The 22,056-nt window shown below is 40.1% G+C and overlaps 1 protein-coding gene across 3 annotated transcripts in view; it reads right to left on the minus strand.

Annotated features, from left to right (window-relative positions):
- si:ch211-196i2.1 (collagen alpha-1(I) chain) overlaps positions 1-22,056 on the minus strand; it is a 93,645-nt gene that overhangs the window by 18,524 nt on the left and 53,065 nt on the right. For all 3 annotated transcript variants that reach the window (XM_054757730.1, XM_054757729.1, XM_054757731.1), the window contains exons 24-48: positions 20,495-20,539; positions 20,008-20,061; positions 19,378-19,422; positions 17,480-17,533; positions 17,003-17,056; positions 16,871-16,924; positions 15,846-15,899; positions 14,977-15,030; positions 14,686-14,730; positions 13,424-13,468; positions 12,241-12,348; positions 12,060-12,113; positions 11,921-11,974; positions 10,428-10,481; positions 9,689-9,796; positions 9,533-9,586; positions 9,335-9,442; positions 6,378-6,431; positions 6,174-6,227; positions 4,433-4,486; positions 4,297-4,350; positions 1,964-2,071; positions 447-500; positions 319-372; positions 143-196 (exon numbers count right to left, since the gene is read on the minus strand). In XM_054757730.1, coding sequence (XP_054613705.1) covers positions 143-196; positions 319-372; positions 447-500; positions 1,964-2,071; positions 4,297-4,350; positions 4,433-4,486; positions 6,174-6,227; positions 6,378-6,431; positions 9,335-9,442; positions 9,533-9,586; positions 9,689-9,796; positions 10,428-10,481; positions 11,921-11,974; positions 12,060-12,113; positions 12,241-12,348; positions 13,424-13,468; positions 14,686-14,730; positions 14,977-15,030; positions 15,846-15,899; positions 16,871-16,924; positions 17,003-17,056; positions 17,480-17,533; positions 19,378-19,422; positions 20,008-20,061; positions 20,495-20,539 — 1,530 coding nt within the window. The remainder of the gene's footprint in view (positions 1-142; positions 197-318; positions 373-446; positions 501-1,963; positions 2,072-4,296; positions 4,351-4,432; positions 4,487-6,173; positions 6,228-6,377; positions 6,432-9,334; positions 9,443-9,532; positions 9,587-9,688; positions 9,797-10,427; positions 10,482-11,920; positions 11,975-12,059; positions 12,114-12,240; positions 12,349-13,423; positions 13,469-14,685; positions 14,731-14,976; positions 15,031-15,845; positions 15,900-16,870; positions 16,925-17,002; positions 17,057-17,479; positions 17,534-19,377; positions 19,423-20,007; positions 20,062-20,494; positions 20,540-22,056) is intronic.

The following is a 22,056-nucleotide window of genomic DNA, read 5'->3' on the forward strand; positions in this document are numbered from 1 at the left end:
ATTTACAGTACATTTGCATATATCAAGTCGGAGATTCTGGACTGAAAACGTGCAATTAAAAACAACGAAGGTGAGAATGTTACGCAATAACAACTAAGAATGAATACTGATAGTAAACTATGAATATCACCATACGTTTTACCTTCTCCCCTTTCATGCCCTGTTTCCCATCAGGTCCTGGTCTTCCTTTCACGCCCTGCAAAGCAATGATTGCTGTTTAGATTTGAACACAAAACCACACGTATTTTACATTACATATTTAAAACAACGATGCAAATGTGAAAATGTGATCTGTGTTAAACATGTTGGTAATCTTACAGGATTCCCAATGGGACCTGGAGGTCCCTGATGGCCAATTTCTCCAGGAGGCCCCTAGAGGAGATACAAGATACAGGAAATGGGTTTAAGTCAGGCACAAATAAACAAGAGACTACAACGAGTTTCACCTCAATGCCAGACAAAGCTGGGGGACCTTGAATACCTGGCAAGCCTTCATCTCCCTGCAAAAACATATTACATTATTTTTAATGATGTGTTTAATATACAGTTGTGTGTGTAGTCAGGGAACCCCTTTAAAAACAGCATTTTATATATTTAAAAAATTAGTATTCATATTGATAGTCTTCCAGTTCTGCAATATTCTTGGGTCGTGGGCATGCACAGCTCTCTCCATCCTATCTACCCACAGATTTTCAGTGACTGTCAAGGCCATTCCAAAACCTTCAGCTTGCGTTTCTTGAGGTAGTCCAGGGCGGATTTTGAGGTATGTTTAGGATCGTTATTCTGTTGTAGAAGCCACCCTCTTTTCAGCTTCCGCTTTTTTACAGATGCTGTGATCTATGCCTCCAGGATTTGCTGGTATTTAATGGAATCCATTCTTCTCTCCACCCGAGCAATGCTTCCTGTCCCACTGGCCGCAACAAACCCCAAAGCATGATGGATCCACCCCCATATTCAACAACTGGAAAGGTGTTCTTTTCATGAAATGCTGCTTCATTTTTTATTTCTCCAAACGTACCTTTGCTTATTATGACCAATTTTAACTTAATTAGTCCACAACACTTTGTTTCCAAAAGTCATCAGGCTTCTGTGGATGTTCTGTTGCATATTTTTGACATTGTATTTCATAATGTGGACGCAGGTAAGGTTTTCTTCTGCAGACTCTTCCACGAAGGTCTTGTTCGTGCAAGTATCGCCGCACGGTGGAAGGGTGCACCACCACTCCTGAGTCTGCTGAATCTTTTTGTAGGTCTTTTGAAGTCAAATGTGGGTTTTGATTTACCTTTCTGACCAGCGTACGAGCTTGTTCTCTCCGGGAATTTCCTTGGTCTTCCAGATCTCTTATTGCCCGCCACAGCTCCTCTCACCTGCCATCTCCTAATTATACATCATACTGCAGAAAGTGCAAACTGAAACGCTTTGCTATCTTCTTGTAGCCCTCCCTGGCATTGTGGGCACCAATAACTCTCATTTTTCCTGTCTTCCACGGCTTCTTAGAGGAGCCCATGGTTGCGGAGAGTTTGCACAAGGTTTGTGGAGTCGCTGTGTTTAAGAAACCCTGAAATTAGCACCAGTTGGCGCTGCCTGATGACAATTGTTGACACACGCGTCAGGACTAATGAAATCCTTACCTTGTAAAAAAGAATCTGACACTTAGAAAGTCTGAAGGTGCCCCGACTTTTGCACATGCCAAAATGATGTTTTTTATTTTTGTAAATTTTTTCAATGTATAAGACAAAATGTAACTCTGCATTAATGTATCCTGATAATATTGTCTTTTTCCCCATATAACAGAGAGACTATAAATATGAATATCATTTTTTTTTAATATATAAAAATGTTGTTTTTAAACGGGTGCCCTGACCTTTGCACACAACTGTATTTATTTATTTCAGCCTTAACAGAACACGCAGCTCCATTTGACACAATTTGAATCAATATAGTGGCATGATTGGTAAAGAACCTGTTGCCCTGGTGGGCCTGGAGCTCCTGGCTCTCCTTTCATTCCTGGTTGTCCTGGTTGCCCTTTAGTTCCTTGGTAACCTTTAGGTCCAACCCCTCCTAGTGGACCCTAAATACATACAAAAGAAGAAATGTGAAAAATACCTTATACGTGAGATGTTGTGAAGTTAATCCAATGTGAGTGTGAATGGTTGTTTGTCTATATGTGCCTTGCGATTGGCTGGCGACCAGTCCAGGGTGTACCCCGCCTCTCGCCCAAAGTCAGCTGGGATAGGCTCCAGCTACCCCTGCAACCCTAATTGGCGTAAGCAGCATAGAAAATGAATGGATGGATATGCTTGTATGCTTCACTGCTCTCCAAATTGTTGCACATTGCTGGTTTCAGTTTCGAGTTCAGTATGTGCAGTACAGATAAATAAATACTGATTAGTTTGTCAATAGTATTTCAAATAGGGGATGGGGGCAAAACATTTCACTCCATGCGGGGGCATGGCAAAAAATAATTGAGAACCACTGTGATAGTAGAACCTTGCATGCCCGGGTTAGCGCGTTTTTTGGTTAACATAGAAAATATTAGCAATATTGCACACGTCTTGTTGTGTTACTGCGTGAGTCCAACTGTGTTCTTAATGTATTTTTATCACAAAACGTCCTTGTTAACAGCTTGCTAATACATGGAAACAGGAAGTGGAAGTCAGCTCTGTCGCCCTATGATGTCATCAGTGGTTGACACTGTAGTTTTTTGCTAACTGTAGGCTAAAAACTGTTTTATCAATTTATTCATTGAGTGACTTAATACAAGTAGATTTTAGAGACTCTGTTGTAGGATAACATTGTTTTATTAACTTGCTGGCTGAGTGGGTAAATAATTATAAGTATTTTAGAATAACTGTTTGCATTGATGTTTATTGATTAAATTATTAACAGAGTGCCTTAGTATAAGTACAGTATAAATATAACTGTGTTATGATTAAGTTAGTGAGTGATTACAAGTAGTTTATATCAATAATGTTTTATTAAATAATTAGCTGGGCAGATGAACATCTGTTTAAGAGTGTCAAAGGTTAACTTGTAATAAAAGTGAGAGCTCACACACAGTGAAGGCCAGCCGGGATGAGCAGCCCAAAAGGGAAACAGTCAGTAAGCCTTGAGATAGACGGGTAACAATGTGATGTTATGCTACATAAGTGTAAACAACTCAGTGCCTGTCACCTGCTGGCGTCACACAACTTTGTCAAAGAATCCGGGAGAAAGTTATCCATTTTTATTGATTGCTTAATTAACTAAGTGCCTTAATATAAGTACATTATAGAAATAACGGTTTTGTGATTACAAGTAGTTTATAGAAATAACGCTTTATTAAACTGTTAGCTAACCAGGTGAACATTGATTTAAGTAGGTGAAAGGGAAGAGGGAACACAAAGGTAAAATGCCCAATCAGCTGGCACCAGCCGGCGTCAGCAGCCAGATATGGTCACAGAATGTAGCCAAAATAGACAATGTCAGTCTGGGAGAGCGTGTTCTATTCCGTACAGGAAAAGTGTCACCGCACCAGCGAAAAACCCAACACTTTGTCAAAGAATGCAAGGGATAAAATATCTTGGGAGGCCCCGGCGCCGATGGCCGGAGGTGGACAACTACAAAAGCAGAAGAAGTGATTGATAGGGAACTGTCTCTCTCCTTTTGGCTAGGAGGCTGCAGGTGAGCATTAGAAGAGACATTGCCACGAAGCGTCAAAATCTGCAATTCTATTCCGTCAGACTATTTTCAATACAATTTGTAAACTTCATCCGGAGTGTGAGTCTTCTTTCCTTTTCATAATTGTAGATTAACGAACACGTAAGAGGAGGTGAAATTTGTTTCATGAATTTACTAAAGTGGTCCTTGTGGCCTTATTAGGGTTTGGAGAATTTCATCTCCAACACTAACACAAACTAGTCTAAAAAATATGCATTTTGAATTGTTTTCTGCATGCAAAACAATAATAATAAAACTATAAAAACTAGTTTTGTGTGAACACGTTTGGCTTTCTGGAACTGATAATTGTATTTACATTATTCCTTATGGGAAAAATGTATTTGGTTAGAGGCGGACCTTCGGGAACGGAGTAATGACGCTAACCAAGGTTCCACCGTATTAGGGCAGGCAGTAGCTCAGTCTGTAAGGACTTGGGCTTTGGACGTTGAAGTCCTGCTGACATTGCTCTTGTGATGCCATATAACTCAGTAAACTGAAGATACGACTAAAAGGTACACATAATAAGTACAAATACTGAGGCATTTGGAAGCAAAGTGATATAATAATGAAACACTCCTGACATTGCCTGACACTTACAGGGGGTCCCAGCTTGCCACTGTCTCCTCTGATCCCCCGTGCACCAGGTATTCCCTTAAAATAAGACATACACACAGTCAAGTAGTAGTCTCTCTGCAGCCATGTTGTGCAAAATGTTAAATAATCTAAAGTTTACCACAGGGCCTCTTGATCCAGGAGGTCCAGTTATTCCAGTGTCCCCAGAATCCCCCTAGAAAAGTAAGTAAAACAAGTTTCAGAGACCCGAGCTACACTTTTTTTCCCCCACACTTAATGGCGCAGAAATACATACAAGAAAGGAGAAAGGAGACTAATGTCATGGTTACATACGGCCCTTTGTCCTTTAGGTGAACCAGATTTTGTTTGAGGGCGTTGGTGGGTTTGTAACGACATTTAGATGTCTAGACGTTGTTACAAACATAGATTATACATTGATTTTGTGGACAGAAATAAACGAGTTGAAGCATTCCTCATACATTGTCTGGGTTCGTGCATATAAACATCTGTCATGGGAGCTGTAATCATACAGTGTGCGCTTCATTCAAAGTTCGTCCTATTTAGGACGTCTATTATGCCGCAACGTGGAACCTCTACACAAACGTATGGCACAACATAGGAGGCCACAACCAACAGCATATCATTTAAAATGGGTTTGGCTGTTAGGCCAGCTTCATTTTATATAACAGTGAATTTTAATGCAAGATAATAAGACTGCTAACTTTTTGCAATTTGTTGTCTTTCAAGCCACATTATTCTTTGTGCACTTTTGTGATGTGTGCCGACAGCACCAGGTTTTGGTTTTGTTAGTCTTGCTTTCTATGTGACTAAACAAATTCATGTACTGTTGTTGTACAACTACCATTTTTATTTATCTGAGTGTTTTAGCCTTTTTTTTTTCAATGGAAAACGTCACAAATGAGATCTGTTTTTTTGTTGGAATCCCCATTAGCTCTGCTCTTAAAAAAAAAATCGACTACTAGTCGACTATGGAAAAAATATGTATGAAAATCCTTACCCGAAGAGTTCTTATATATTTTGAGTATTACTACACTTTTAAATCTTGACAGGTTAGTAAAGAAGGCCGAAGCCTTTACAAAATAATACATTTCTACTTGGTGGCAATAACGCTAAAATGTTTAAATTATAGTATTATATTGTATTGTATTATATTACTAGACAATCCCTCAGATTCACCAATTCAGCTTAGTTTGTTTTTGCTTTTGTCTGGTTAGCAATGTAGGATAATAATGTTTTATTAACTTGTTAGCTGAGTGAGTAAACATTTATCACACGTAGATTATAGAAATACCGTTTCATTAATTTGTTAGCTGAATGGATGAACATTTATTTAAGTAGGTTATAGAAACATAAAGATAAAGTGCATTCACATAATCAGCAGTAAGCAGTCAGATATGGTCACAGAATGGGGCAACTGGGTCAAAGATAAGATGTACTATGCTCGGAGTGCATGTGCTATCTTGTGCAGGAAAAGGTGCTGATGAGAGTTCTACCGAGTCAGCTAAAACGCAATTCTCAGCTGTTGTCATCACACACACATCACTGAAGAATGCAAAGGATAAGATATCTTGACCCCAGATCACACATCAGCAGTCTGGGGAAAACACCTATAAAAAGCCCATTGCTCGAGGTGGACTCTCTCTTCTTCTGGTCAGGAAGCCGCAGGAGGACATTAGGAGAGACAGTTAGCCCGGATATCCGAAGAATATTTAGAGTATTTTCAATACATTTTGTAGTGGAGTGTGAGTCTTATTCCTTCTCATAATTGGAAATGAAAGAACACATAAGGGGAGGTGAAATTTATTTAACAGAGTGGTCCTTGAGTCCTCTATTAGTTTTATCTCCAACAGTAAACATAATGGAATGAAAGATCTGATCACCTTCTGTCCCTGAAGTCCGTTTGGCCCCAGTGGTCCAGAGGTTCCAGTGCTTCCCTAAGAGTTGAGCAAGCATACCATACAAAAACAATTCAGCATCGATACAATAATAATGCAAAAACTAAACATAGTTATTGAACTGATTCAATACCATTTGTTTTTTAATTGAACATCAGGAGAAGCAATGTCTCACACACACATACTCACCTCTAACCCCATCAGACCTGCAGGGCCCAATTCACCTATAAATCCTGGTTCACCCTATTCATGAAATATGACAGAAACATAATTCATTAAATTTATCTGCTGTCTGCAAAAAAAGTTACATTATTTTGCTCTGCGGTCCTTGAACGCACCATAGCTGTGTGCTGTCAGATGCAAAAGTTTGGTTGGCTATGGAAACACAAGCTTCACCAGTCACTCCAGACTGAAAAAGTTAGCGTGTTTTTCAGTTAACGTCAAAAATTGACGCCTCGGTTGGTGTATATTTTCTGGTTAGCTGACAATATGGCGCACGTCTTGTTGTGATATTAATACACTGCGTGAGTCCAACTGTGTTCTTAATGTATTTTTAATCACACTTGTCCTAGTTAGCGTCCTTAGCTTGCTAAGAAAATGGTAACCGTAACCAGAATTCAGCTACGTCTCCCGTCTATGATGTCATCCGTGGTTGACTCTCAGAAATGTTAAGACAAAACACGTTTTAGAAATTTGACAATTATAGTTAAACAGTACATGAATGAATAAAACAATTGTAAATGCATATAAATGGTGGATCAAAGGGATACATTTAAGGTTACTTTTATCTTCATTGAAGACGTGACTGTTTTACTGTTCAACACCTTCATATTCAACAGCACCTTCCCGTTTTTTTTCAAAATTCTGGCATGTGCAAGTTTTTTTGGCTCCTTTTGGGGTTACTGAGGTAAGAAACACATCAAGAAATAAAACTAATCGAGAAACAACTCATGGCAAAACAGGAAGGTGTGGTTGAAGAGGAAGCTGTTGATCTCGCTGCCACATCGTGTCTTTGGGAACAGTCACATCAAGAATCACATCTTCAGTGAAGTAACTTTAAATTTGTCCATTTCATTCATCATGTATTTAAAGTCGTCCCTCGTTTATCATGGTTAAGTTGTTCCAGACCCGGCCGCGCTAAGTGAATTTCCAAGTAGAATTCAAGATTAATAAACAGAGTTAGAGCATAGAAAACCTATTCATGACTTCCTAAACACAGTTTTTACCATTATGATAGTCACCGTTACACTACCATTATTCTTTGTTTCCACCATATTGCGCAGGCTACGGGATCACTGCAGGGACATAAGAGACGGCCGCTGCTAGCATAACAAGCTACCGAGCTAACTAGCTAGCCTCTCCAATTTACTTATTCTAAACTTTAGAACTGTTTCAAACGTAGCGGGGAAGAAGGGCAAAATAAAGACGTCAAAAATGTACTACTTAGCATTCATTAGTGGGGAGTACCAACACATTTTACACTTTAAATGTGTTTACCGTATTTTCATGACCATAAGGCACACTTAAAAGTCGTAAATTTTGTCCAAAATGGACAGGGCACCTTATAAAACTTGTGTGTGCACCGAGTTCCAAAATCTGTAAGTGTTGCTGTGTAACTTTTATGAGCGCTCCGCTCGACTGACTGGGAGCATATCCTGCCGACACGCTGCTTATATAGAGGAAAGGCGGACGTGACTGAGGACAGCATGCGGACGTGAAAGAGGACGCTAAAGGCACGACCCCAGTAGTCATATACAGTAGGTATATTTTATGAAAAGGCGCCATCTATCCATCCGGGCAAGGACTACCATGGTGCAGCAACATCCGGAGGATTACAAGGAAAGCTGGCTATCTTCCGCTCCTACTGCAGTGAAAACATTGCCGACAAACACATCCAGCCCAACTACATCACCAACGTGGATGATGTGCTACTTTCGACATCCCGGTGAACCACACTGTAGAGAAGGGGACCAGCACAATAGCGATACACACAAAAAATAATGGTGCATTTCAGAAAAAGAACATACCAACAGTAAAATGTGGCGGTGGTAGTGTGATAATCTGGGTCTGTTTTGCTGCTTTAGGACCTGGAAGACTTGCTGTGATAAATGGAACCGTGAATTCTGGTGTCTACCAAAAAATCCTAAAGTAGAATGTCCGGCCATCTGTTCGTGACCTCAAGTTGTAACCAACTTGGGTTCTGCAGCAGGACAATGATCCAAAACACACCAGAAAGTCCACCTCTGAATGGCTTTTGACAGTTTTTCACACCACTGTATATGATGTTTAGTAAAAATAATTTTCCGTTGTGATCACAAAAGCGGAAATGTCATTGCTCATTGTAGCCTGTTGAACACACAGTGATGCGATAAAATATTGTACGGTAGTTGTAAACCTCTGCTCCTCTTGTTTGTTACATTTCAACACACTGATTTAGGCCCAGTCCACACGGGAACATTGGGATTTTTTTTTTTGGCAGGTTGAAAAAAGTCGTATCCACACTGTGCCGGATTAGTAAATAGTTGCACCCACACGGGACCGGATAACTGAGTGACAACAATGTAATACACAAGGCAGACTTATGTGTGGCATTGTGAACAAACACGCGGACGGGGCCAAGTGACACACCAGAGCGTAGAAGAAGAAACAACGCATTCGCATAAGTCTGTTGTCTTCCGCTTTCCAAGGCTCATCTAGACTTACAAACAAAGTGGAATTACATGACCGTCATTTTGGGAGTATAACACAAGAAAATACGGGGTGAATGTCGAATGCGGTGAGTCATGCCACTCGAAATATTCAGATATTATGTTGGCTTGTCGTCAAAGCTCACTTCTGGTCATGCCGGTGACGGATCGGTAGAGAGTAACTGCCTCATTACGGAACAATGACAAGATGGGCTGTCCACACCTGAGTTAGGATATTAGTTCAAAACTAATCCAGCCACTTGGCTGTCCGTTGGGCATGCAAGTTAGAACAGCCAAATGACTGGGCTGTGGGACTTCTAGTGTGAGATCTCAAGTCGTCTTACAAACACACAACATTTGAAGGTGATCCAACTAAAACTGTTCTTCGCACAAAAAGACCATTACCGTAGTGGACAAAGTGGAAGGATGTACAGTAAATGAAAGTAAAAATGGGCTCACCATTAATCCAATGTTGCCCTTCTCTCCCTTTGGGCCTCTTTCACCATTTTTTCCAAGTTCTCCCCAGGGGCCCTCAGGACCAGAGAATCCCAGAAGTCCCACCTCGCCCTGCCGTCAACAAGCAGTCAGATCCGTTAATGCAAACGTAGAGTGGCATTTACTTGAGTTGCTTTTCTCAAGACAATTAGAGAATATGACCTTATTTCCTTTAGAACCTGGATCTCCTGCTTCACCTGGATGGCCGACATCTCCCTGTAGAAGAAGAGTGAACGGCAACTCGTCATCTCTGGTACATTAGACAGTTGTGGTCATTTTCATCAGTTTATGATCGGCATAAAAATGACATGGACCGACCTCGTTACCAATAGGTCCTGGTGGTCCCTGTAAACCTTTGGGGCCCCCAAGTCCTCTCTCTCCCAAAGGCCCTAGAGGACCAGGTTTTCCACGAGGCCCTGGGTCTCCCTGTCGCAAAATAAGCAGGAAAGTTGGACATAATTACAAGCTTCTAAAACCTGCAGAGGCTAAGTCGTACAGGGAATTATTATTATTATTATTATTTGAGTCCCTGTTGATTTTTTTTCAATGTTGAAAGAGTTGATTTTATTATTTTACAAAGATATGAACAGTCCATATTATTAGGTTGGGTGTATTGTTGTTTATTGACAATTTTGTCCCTGAGGTTCTTTGACAACTCTTTGGTCTTGCCCATTGGTGGTTGTGCATTTGAATGGCAGACATTTCTGAGACATGCTTGTTTTATCCACACACTGAGATTATCAGTACGGTACTTTCTTAAAGGGACATGACTAATTTGTGTGCTATACGGACACATAAAAGGTCTGTGGGGTCAGAAGTGTTGCTGGTTGGATGAACTTACTACTTATTACTGAGTTGCTTCCTTATGGACTGTTGGTGTACTTTTAAAGAAGTTCACTTACAAAATTAGCGGGGGATCAAATACAATGAAATTCCCCCAACTGTATAATAAAGTAATGGATGGACTCCACCGCCATCCTTTTAAGAAAATAACCTTTCTTGGTTTTTGTAAACAGTGACATAAAAGCTGTAGCATGTTGTATCCGTGTTCACTGACCAGGTCTCCTTTCCCTCCCGGTGGTCCATCATCGCCTGTGTGGCCTGGAAGACCCTGACAGGTGAAACAAGCATCATTTAGAAGTAAAATGGAGTGTAATTGTAAAGTCAGGGCATTAAAGTCCAACTGGACTGTTCAGGTTGTCTTTGAAAACATTTTGCCTGTCATTCCAGCAGGCTTCATCAGTTCATGTTTAAACACTAGATAGGCCAGTATTCTGTCACACTGCAACTGTTAATGCTCAAATACAAGATAGGACAGCTTTAGTCTGTCAGGAGGCATTAAATTAATCGCAACTGGACTGTTCAGATTGTCTTATAAGACGTTTAACCAGTCTTCCATGTAGGCTTAATCAGTTTATGCTCTAAGACTAGATGGGAGAGCTCTAGTCTAGCATACTATTGTCCTAGACTATTGTCCGGGCTTCATCAGTTCATGCTCAAAGACTACATAGGACAGCGCTTGTCTAGTGGACTATTTTCCTATTCAGTTTAGTAGACTATTTGTCACATTCCACATGCCCTTGCTTGGTGCCCCTGTCTTTTTTGTTTGCCTTCTGTCCAGATCCAATGTTCCTGGCTGGAGGCGGAGCTGCTGAACACACCTGAGCTTGATTGCCAATACCCTCTACTTAGGCTGACTGCTGACAGCTGGGGAACGCCGGATTATACCTCTCGTCTCCATGCTTCACCTGTGTTGCTACCCCTAGACCTGTGTTGTTTCAGTTTTACTTGAGCGTTCAGCAGCACCAGCCTTCAGCTGGTACTTTGTAGTATTTTTCTCCATGGTGTGCCCTTTTGCTGGCACCATCGCCTTTTGTTCGTTTTTGTGGAACACAATAAATTCTGTAAAGCCTTACCTGCCTCCTGCCTCTGCGTTTGGGTTCCAGAACCACACCACACCACATCACATCATCTCGTGACACTATTGCCCTATCATCGGTTTGTGACTAGATCGGACAAAAGTCTACTAGATTAGAGCTGTCCTGATCCTGTCAGGTTCTAGGTAGGACAATAGTTTACTAGATTAGAGCTGCCCTATCTAGTTTTTGAGCATGAATCGATGACGCATGCTCGTTCTGCTTCTCATTCGATAGATAAGACAGTTTTAGTCAAGTACACTAGTGTCCTATCTAGTCTTCGAGCATGAACTGATAAAGCCTGCTAAAACTACACCAAAGCTGTCTTATCTAATCTTCAGGACAATAGTCCTAATAGTCCAACTCTATTTTGGTAAATAGAGTTGTCCTAACGAGGAGAGCTCTAGTCCAGCAGACCATTGTCCTAGCTAGTCTCTGAAGCCTACTTGGATGAAATGCAAAATGTCAAGACAACCTGAACAGTCCATCTGTGATTGATTCAATACCCTGGACGCATTACAATAATAATACAATAAAATAGTGTAATAATAATGTTAATGTAAATAATAATGTTAATAATATTAACACCAAATTACAGAAACAACTCATCTCAACAACTCATATGGAGACCAACCTGCTGTCCATCTAGTCCAAAAGGGCCAGCATCCCCACCTACGCCAGGTAAACCCTAAAGGTGAGAGTTAATTTGAAAAGTTCAAAATTACCACCAGGGATGTGACTATTACATTCCTATCACTAATACTGCAAAGGACCTTGTCCCCTCTTTCTCCTGCTTCTCCTATTAATCCAACAGCACCTTGGAGGCCCTGTAGAGACCAACAAACGAACAAACAAACAAATCATAGCTCATTTACATATATTTTTCAACTTTCTAGAATACTAAGAATATGTACAGTAACACAAAAGCAGCATTGATGGTAAATACCCACTCACTGAGATTCCTGTTGGCCCTTGAGGGCCCTGAGGTCCAGAAGGTCCATTACCTCCTCTGGGTCCAGGTTTCCCAGTGGCTCCATCGTCACCTGGTGGCCCTGTAGCACCCTAGAAATAAAGAGAGATAACAACAATGTTTTTCAACACAATAATAACATCTACAATAGAGCAGATTTCATATTAACAATTAAAATAAACATTTTTAATGCCTGCCCTCAAACTCTTCTTCTACGGAATATGTTTAGAGGACTGAATCACCACAAAACAGTAATTATGTGCAGAGTTTGGCTGAATGGTTGGCCCACATAAACGGGTCCACACCAAGTTATCTTTCTATGTCTCTTTCTCCCAATGTGGCTTTTGTTTAGATAGTACTTTTAGTAGTAGTTAGTAGTACACGGTAACCTTTTCTGTTAATAAACTCAACTGTCCTCAAGTGTCTCTGCATTACAGTCTAAGATTCCGTGACTGTCAACTCTGACTGTCTCAGTAGAACTGAGGATCCTTCAAGTTTTCTTTCCACTACCCAGTTTTCTTCCTTGTTGAGGTCAGCAAGCTTCCATCTGCACTGCAAACATTGAAGATGGGACTGCTTCCCCCTCCTGAGTGTCGGAAAGTTTTCCCTCAACTTCTTTGAGGGCACCTGAAAATCAAGCTTCTTGGCCTTACTGAACTCCTCCTACACTAAAGTTATGCTTCCACTTACTGATCCTACCTCTCCAGAAGTGATGATTGGGCCATTAGAGGACCTGCCCTTGATCACATCCCAGGCCACACTGGCTAACCTCACTCAGCTCGTCCAACAATAGATGAGATTTGCCCTGAATGTTGTGGGACTGACATGGTTGACATGTCTGAAATAGGTCTAAAGTAACTGTCCGGCACTTTTGTCCAAAGGAAAGCTCACTTTCCTAACTTCATTGGCAAGCGTGGATACCAGCTACATTTTGTGATCATTTACTTTGTGCAGAGACCAAGAATTACTTTACATCACTGAATCGATTAAGTGAGTTTCTTGAGCTTGATGAATAGCCTGGGTGGGTTGGTCTGTAAAACCTTACAACAATAATGTAAGACTATTCTGTAGAACAGCTTACTAGAAACCTCTATTTCTCATGTAAAATTAAGAATAAAACATAATTCCACTGACAAACTGTCAGGGGAAATGACAACTCTGACTTACTTGTGCCCCCTGAATCCCTTTAGGTCCATCATCACCAGGTCGACCCTGGGGAAATAACAAAACAAAACAAGGCATTAAAGAGTTAACAAAAACATAAATAAGCCATTTTACTTTATGTCTTTAAAGTCTCTTATTGCTGTACCGTGCACATATCGATGAAATGGGGAAAGAACAGAGACCAAACTATAGTGATTAAAATCCCCCCAGAGATGGTAATGAGATCCTCTGGGTGCAGACACTGTAACCTGGCTATGACTGCATGTCTTGCATCACAAGCTGATGCAAAAGGTGGAATGTACACTGTAATCATGATGACGCAGGAGAATTCAAGTGACAGATAAGGAGGATGTAATCCCACAGCTAAAAGTTCAATAACTGGTGTACAGAGATGTTCCATCTTGGAAATATGTCTGGGGTGGCACCACCTCTCATTCACAAAAATGACAAACCAGCCTCTTTTCTTCTTAATACTGAGAGTGCCATCTGCCCAATGGCCCACAATGGTGAGGTCTGAGTGTTGCCACATCAAGACACTGCACTCATGTTACTTCTGCTGCGTTCAAAGTCCCTAGTTCGTCCATTTTATTTGCTAAAGACCTCACGTTGCCCATAATGATCGAAGGAACACAGTCCTTGCCATCCTCCTGGTAGTCTTCGACAAAGCTCTCTCTAAAGGGGTTGCCTCACAAAAAAGTGTACAGAAGTATATAAAGGCTGAAAAACAAAACAAAACAATTTCCTCACTTGGCTTAATATCCAAAGTATAAATAAGCCACAAACAAATCAAATCACACGTGCTGAATGAACTGCTTCAACAGGCTGCCTGTAGGAGACAGGTTATAAGTTTGGTGAGGAGCATATGCGGAAGCCATAAATGGTGCGCACTTGCTTGTGCCAGGAAAGAGGAGAGAGGAAAGGCTATGAAGCAGTCATTTTCTTACACATTTTCATTTTTTCTTACACTGCTGCACACTATCTGCCATCATGCTTACCACATGCAAATATCAGCTCGGTCTGATCACTATCGAAGTTTCTTATTATAAAACAAATCAACCCACCACATCATAGGGATTTTTTTCAGCGTCTCCGTTCAAGCCCATCATCAAGCAGGGAGGACCCATTCCAACCCTCTCAGTGGCAAAAAGGTAAAAGGAGGCCACAATACTGCTGTTCTCAGAGGGCCATGTTATGAAGCTTTTTGTTAAGCATGTTCAATATCCCCTTTGATTTAGTGATTTTGGAAAAAAAACTTTTTTTCTCACCCTTGGTCCTTGTGTTCCTTTCTCCCCAGGGTGTCCTGGTGGACCCTAAAAATAAGACAAAAAACAATCAACGTGAAATGTGTTTCTCTGTTGAGTTAGACCGGGTTCCGTTTATAAAAACAGCCTGGGCTCACTTCAAGCCTAAAGTCTGTCACGTTTGGCTTGTGTGAGCGCACATATTTCACCCCTCTCTTCCAAAGGAAAACAATAAGAGGTTTGGGTAAAATGGCTCACAGAATTAGAAAAAAATGCAGAATCTCCCTGGCAAAGGTAACGACTTCATGTACTTACTGGAGACCCTGGCTTTCCAACAGGCCCCGGCAAGCCTCGCAAACCTGTTTCTCCCTGGCGAACAAAACATAAGACACTGATTTTACCATTACATTACAGTACTTGTTTCACTTGATTAAGTCTGTATTTACAGTGACGTAGTACCACTTTAGCACACAGATGTTCCTTGTAGTTGGTCACCAGGTTTGTGAAGATCTCAGAAGGTATTTGGGTCCACTTCCAGCTGAAGGTTTTGAGCATGTCACCTTTCAATTGGAACTTTCAGTTCTTTCCACAAACGTTCTATGGGACTAAGGTCTGGACACTGGCTCGGCCTTTCCAAAATCTTTGTGAACTTTTTCTTTAGGCCACTTTTTTGTTGCCTTCGCGGTATATTTTAGGTCATACTCATGCTGTCAAACCCAACAACTACCCAGCTTCAGTATTCTGGCGTCACCCAATCATTACAGCTAAGTGTGTTACTAATGGTTTTCTTAGTGGTTCCAACTCCCTGGAGTTCATTAACAAGCTCCTTCGGCATAAATCTGGTCGGTTCCTTCATCATTCTGAGAATCATCCTCTCCCAAACATTGCTCTCCTTCTCATCAAGCTTTTTGCTGAACGGACAGGACTAATTTCTGTGCTTCGTGGGCACAAAACTGGACTGCAGGGGTCAGAATTCTTGCTGGTTGGTTGGAGATCAAATACTTATTGATCGATGACACAAATAATCAACATTTTCTACACCATAACAATGATGGAGTGTTTCTTTGCAAGGGGGTAAACTTACAAAGTTAGCCGGGGAACAAATAACTATTTTGCCCACTGGCCATTGCCATACAATTTTTTTTCTCATTGTTTTGAGATGGTAAAGAGGAACATGTGCCTACCCTCTCTCCGATGGGACCTGGGTGCCCACGCATGCCCACATTGCCTGGGATACCCTGATGGTTGAAGCCACACCATACAGAAGAATGTCAATAATAACCATTAAATACGCCGCATTCAATTACGTGTAATACCAAGCAATATATAGTTTATGCAATGGCAATTAATTAATCGGCAGATGTCAGGGGCAGTATCAGAAATGAGGGATATGTGCATATGTGATGTAGTAATTCAAAGATATAGATCACTAAATTACATGATCCGAGATTGCCATGGCAAACTACGCTCCGTATTACAATCAAGCTTACTATCACAGTGAATTTAAGGATGTTGTTCAGTGATTTGCTAACACGTGTCTTTTTAAGGGGCACAGGTAAGCTGGAGCCTATCCCAGCTGACTTTGGACAAAAGGTAGGGTAAACCTTGGACTGGTCACCAGACAAAAAGAGACAAATTTAACATTTAAGTGTTTTAAGTGTTAATTCATACTGACTGACATGAACTAAGGCGAGAACATTGTCACCAACATCTTCAAGATGCTCTAGGCTTTTGACAACTACTGTATATGCTGCTCCTGCCATTGAGATGAGATTGGGAGCTCGGTGAACTTGTTACTCCGTAACTTGCTTGTTGGACTCACTGGCTTGTTATGTTAATTTAGCCTATCCAGCGACCCATGTATACTATGTTCTTTAAGCTATTGTGTAGATGATTAGCTGTTAATGTGTCACATTAACCTATTCAGCCTGTTGTTGCCAGTGCTATTGTTAAGATTAATAACTTGCCTTTCCAGATTAAATGTCAGTTCTTGGTCTTGAATTTGTCAAGTTAATTCATGAATAAATGCAATTTATAGCCCAGTGCGACTTGCATATGTTTGTTTTTCCTCTTTATGATGCATTTTTTGACTGATGCGTCAGAAAATATAGCAAACATGCATGGGGAGAAACATGCAACCTACACAGAGAGGTCCGAGGTATGTTTGACATTGTGTTATCTGTCATAAATGAATGAATGAATTACTTACATACATTCCAACTGGACCCTGCGATCCCTCTATACCAGGTTTGCCTGTAAAACCCTGACACAACACACAAATTAAATCTCTTCATACAATACTATGATCATATACATGACCGCCTTGTGCCTGTGGACTCACCGTTTCTCCTGGGTCTCCGGGCATGCCCTGAGGTCCTGGTGGCCCTTGTGGGCCCTCAAAAAGTAAAAAAAAAAAAAAAAAAAACTCCATCACCTTATTGCCATGGCAATACTCTTCTGTGTATTTGCAAGGGGTGTATTGAGACAATTGGACTTTTCTTGTTTGTTGAAGGCGTTTCACATTTCGTCCACAAAGGCTTCTTCAGATCTAAAATTTAGGTGTGGAGTTTCCATATTTATGTCTCTGGATAAACAAGGTGAAACCTCTTCAACAAATGGTTTAGTTGCCTCGATTCAACCCTTGCAGATTCCCATCACCTGAATAACCAAGTATTTCCAAAGACACTCTTCTGTGGACTTTCTGACAATTACAGTAAGTTTGATTAGTTCGCTTCCTACAGGTAATTTATTTTTTAGCAATAGGCTTCGAGAAATCTCTTAATCAATAACAAAGCAGGAACAAGTATACAGAACATACCATAGAACCTGGTTGTCCATCAGGTCCTCTTTCTCCAGAAATTCCTTGAAAACCCTAAAAAAAGGTACCAACACAAGTAAATTTGCTAAGATACATACAGTAAGTACATTGTATTATATCTTTTCATGGGACAACACTAAAGAAATGACACTTTGATACAATGTAGTCAAAGTAGTCTGTGCACAGCTTGTTTAACTGAAAATTTCCTGTCCTCTTAAAATAACTCAACACGCAACTATTAATGTTTAAACCACTGGTTACACACAGTGAGTACACCCCATATTATACTTTACCAATTGTGAACAATTAGCCATTTGTCTCCCGGGGTCACGTGACTATAAGCGTTATAAGGTCTCAGGTGTGAATGGGGAGCTGGTGTGTTAAATTTGGTGTTATCACGCTCTCTCGTACTGGTCAGTGGAAATTATTGTCAAGATCATTTGAAAAATTGCAAGAATTTACATCAGATCTAAAGGAGGTTCTGAGTAGACCTTCAAAATGCAAAAATAAGAAATGGGAGGGAGACAAAACATTTGAGCAAACAATGTTAATGGTTGCAAACAATCATTAAACTGAAATAGGCTGATCAAAAGATTAAAGACCATAGCTAACCGCCTCCACCTCAAAATAGAAATACAATGTTCAAAAAAAGGACTCATTAATGAGTAGCTGCACCATTCTTGTTAATCACCACAAAAATTGGTTTAGGCATGATTGATGCCACAGGCTAGTGGGAATGTTTGCGCCGGGTGACTTCACAAAGGGTATCCACTGTCTGGAATTGATGTCCGTTTTGTAAACTTCCCTTGCCATCAATCCCCAAATGTTCTCAATCAGGGGAACACACAGGATGGCCCAAAAGAGTGAGGTTATTCCTCCGGAAGAAGTCCTTTGTCAGATGGCCATTGTGAACTGCAGCGTTGTCCTGTTGAAAAAGCCATTACCACATACTCCCTGCAACATCTCCACATAGCCAGCTGCTTGTTTGACGCCCCTGCACAACCTGAAGTTCCATTTTTCCACTGAAGAAAAAAGCAACCTAGATCATGATGGCGCCACCTCCACTGTGCCGTGTCGAAAACATCTCAGGTGGGATCTCCTTGTCATGCCAGTAACGTTGGAAGCCATCAGGACCGACAAGGTTACATTTTTTCTCATCAGAGAATAAAACTTTCGATGTCCCATGTTTGGTGCTCATCTGCAAATTCAGGAAAAACGGGCGTTGAAGAATACGAGGGCTTTGAAGATGGTTTTTGTTCTTAAAACCCTTCTCTTGCAGATGCCGTCTGATGGTTATTGGACTGCACCAGTAACAACCTTCATATTGGCCGAGGACCGTCCCATGTCTTGACGGAGAGCCAATTGAATCCTCCAGCTCCAATTTTTTTGGGTCTACCACTTGGCATCTTTGTTCTATAACCCTTATGTCTTATCGTGTCCAACCTCAGCAGCAATGGCACGCTGTGAAAGAACTTGCTAATGCAGCTCAACAATCCGGCCACATTTTTGCTTTTGCCATCAAGAGATCATGGCATTGTGAATGCCAGACAGAAAACGGCATTAAATCGATATTTTTTGCCAAGATTTTGGCTTTTAAAGGCTGTAGTCTTAAAACTTTTGATCATCTGATGAACAGTCTATTTCACTTTAATGCTTCTTTGCAAATAATAGCTTACTCCATTTTTGCTCCCATTTCTTGTATTGTTTGCATTTTGAAACTCTACTTAGAAACTCCTTAAGATCTGACAATGCAAAATGTACATCCTGGCAATTTTTCCACTCGTCTTAACATTTTGATCAGGAATGTCTATACATAACCCATACGGTAGCATGTAGCTAAAAAGACAATAATAATGTCATCAAGTGAACAAAGATCATAAAACATTACATTTTCTTACCATGGGCCCTTTATTACCCACAAGGCCAGTCACACCCAGGGGTCCCTAATGAAAAAACATGGAAATGATTTTTCTCAGTAGCAAAGGTTATTGAAATCACTTACAAACTTACAAAAGAAAACCCAAACAGCTTCTTTCTTACCGTCAACATAATTACATTAATTTCCCATGTGGCAGTGCCAATGGCCTTCACTTATTTGTGGCGGCGCGTCACTATTCAATTTGGGCCACCACAGATACATTTTGCGCTGCTCTTTTCCCTTTTTTAGATTTGATTTCGATGTGTTTGCCCTCGCTCACATTATAATGGAGCTGCCTGTGTAGTTTGTCATCTGTAACTGTAAAACTAACCAAAAAGCTCTGTTTTACCCTTCTACACACTCATACTGAGTCAGATTGACAAAAAATCTCTACTCTGCTCGCAATTTGGAATTATACACACTGTCATCATTACTGTCAGCATTACTTCAGACACTGCCCCGATCCATCTACCAATCTCACACTCACACACAAAAAAAAATCCTGAAAAAGATATACAGTATATCCCCTTTAACCCACTGCTCATATGATCACCACAAACAAAACATCACAAGCATCATTTACAGTTGATTGAAATATGAGAATGGGAACCTGTGTACCAGGCTTTCCTTCTGGTCCCACTGGTCCAGGGTTACCCGCCGAACCCTAAAATGTATCAATGAAATACACAAACAGAAACACATGGATATGTTTACTTTCTAAGACCTGCACTCTTCCTGAGAAGTCAAGTCAAGTCAACAAAAGCCCATCACTGACTTTGACTTGGCTTCTGAGTAAGACTGCGCATGACATGTCAGGGTAAAACACCATCTAATAAACCTAAAAAAACTTTTTTCACAATGAACTTATTCGAGCTAGACATGCATGTACGTGAACCGTTCATACATTAGAACTCTTCTTGTCTGTCTGTCATCTCAAGTTGAAGACCAACCAATTCTCTAGAAGTCCATATCATGTTTTCAAGCAAACAAAAGCATGTACATGAAAACAAAATGACGTCATTTGCCAATCATTAGTACATGACCTAATAATGAATCACTGATTTGCATTTAAACAGATTTCAGACAAGCCAGATTACCGATGGTCCTGGTTGGCCGCTGTGTCCCCTTTGTCCTGGCCGACCCTGGTGAAAGGAAAGAGGTCGGCAACAAACACACACACAAATTCATTACAAACCTACCACATCTAGGACACACTTAAAAGACCTTGTTTCTGCAGTATCATTACCAGTATAGTTCCCTCCGACTAGCAGAGAACGTCCAAGGTGCACGGTTATGTTTTAATGCTAGGTGTTGTTTGGCTGGTTATTTGGTCAGCAAGGTTACATGAAAATCATATTACAGTAGATCCTCGCTATTTGCTGGGGTTACAGTCCAAGACGCCCGCTCATGGCGAATAATGGACGCAACAATACAAAGCACAACAAATGCTTATTTTTGATACCTATCCCAGGGATGTCCAAAGGGCCGGGGGCCATTTGTTTTTTTTATTGACTCACGGCACATTCTAGAAATATAATTTAAATTAAAAAAAAAAAAAAAAAACGGTAAAAATTTAAAATTATTCATCAGAATAGTGTCAAAATATTAAGAAAAAATGTGTAATCTATTGAGAAAAAAAAATGTAATTTTTGAAGAATAATGGAATACTATGAGGGAAAATAACATCATTTTAGTATCATAAAATTGAAATATTAAATAAAAAATGCCATTTAAAAAAAATTGTAATGACAAACAAAGAAAACAACAAATAAAGTTGTTTTTGTCATTTGTGGAAAATTAGGTTGTGGAAAAAGTTATAATATAATGGGAATAAAGTCAAAATATTTCGGTAATAAAGTCATAATATTACAGAAAGAAAATGTACAAAAAATATTTATGAATATATTTGGAAAATAAATTGGAAGATAAAATGAAATAGTTGGAAAACTAAACAAAAAAAAACAATATGGAAAAAACTGCTGAAATTTTATGAGAATAAAGTCAAAATATTAAGGGACAAAATTTGTATTGTAACAAAGAAAAAGTGTCAATTTATTATATGAGGAAAAATGTCATTTTAGTTGCATAGCTTTGAAATATTAAAGAAAAAATATTTTTTTTATAATTTTTAAAAAATAATGCAATTTTTTTTTTTTATGAAAAATAAATCGTAATTTATGAGAAACAAAAAACGCAAAATAAAGTTGTAGCTTTTGGAAAATTACATTGGGGAAAAAGTTACAATATGATGTGAATAAAATCAAAATATTTTGGGAATAAAGTCATTATATACAAAAAGAAAACGTACAAAGATTACTGATGAAGACTAGGGATGCTCGGATAGATGGGCAAACACGTGATTGGCAAATGCCGATAAGTGCCTTTCAAAGCCAATGACAAAAACGATCGCCTAAATATGTTATATATTGTTTGTAATTATGTTCTACATTGCTAGATTCTTGAAAGCGGATGGTAAATTTGCAAAAATTACATTTAGAGTCGATGGCACCAGCCATGACAAAGTAGCTCGCAGCTCAGCCTCATTTCCGGAGGGGTGAACCTGGGGTGACACCTATCAGTTAAAACAGAATAAAAAACGCTTCTTGAGGTAGATCGGCGACTTGGTTCAGTATATTTTCATGAACGTAGTAGTCATGCC

Source organism: Dunckerocampus dactyliophorus, chromosome 17, assembly GCF_027744805.1.
Source record: "Dunckerocampus dactyliophorus isolate RoL2022-P2 chromosome 17, RoL_Ddac_1.1, whole genome shotgun sequence".
Lineage (NCBI taxonomy): Eukaryota > Metazoa > Chordata > Actinopteri > Syngnathiformes > Syngnathidae > Dunckerocampus > Dunckerocampus dactyliophorus.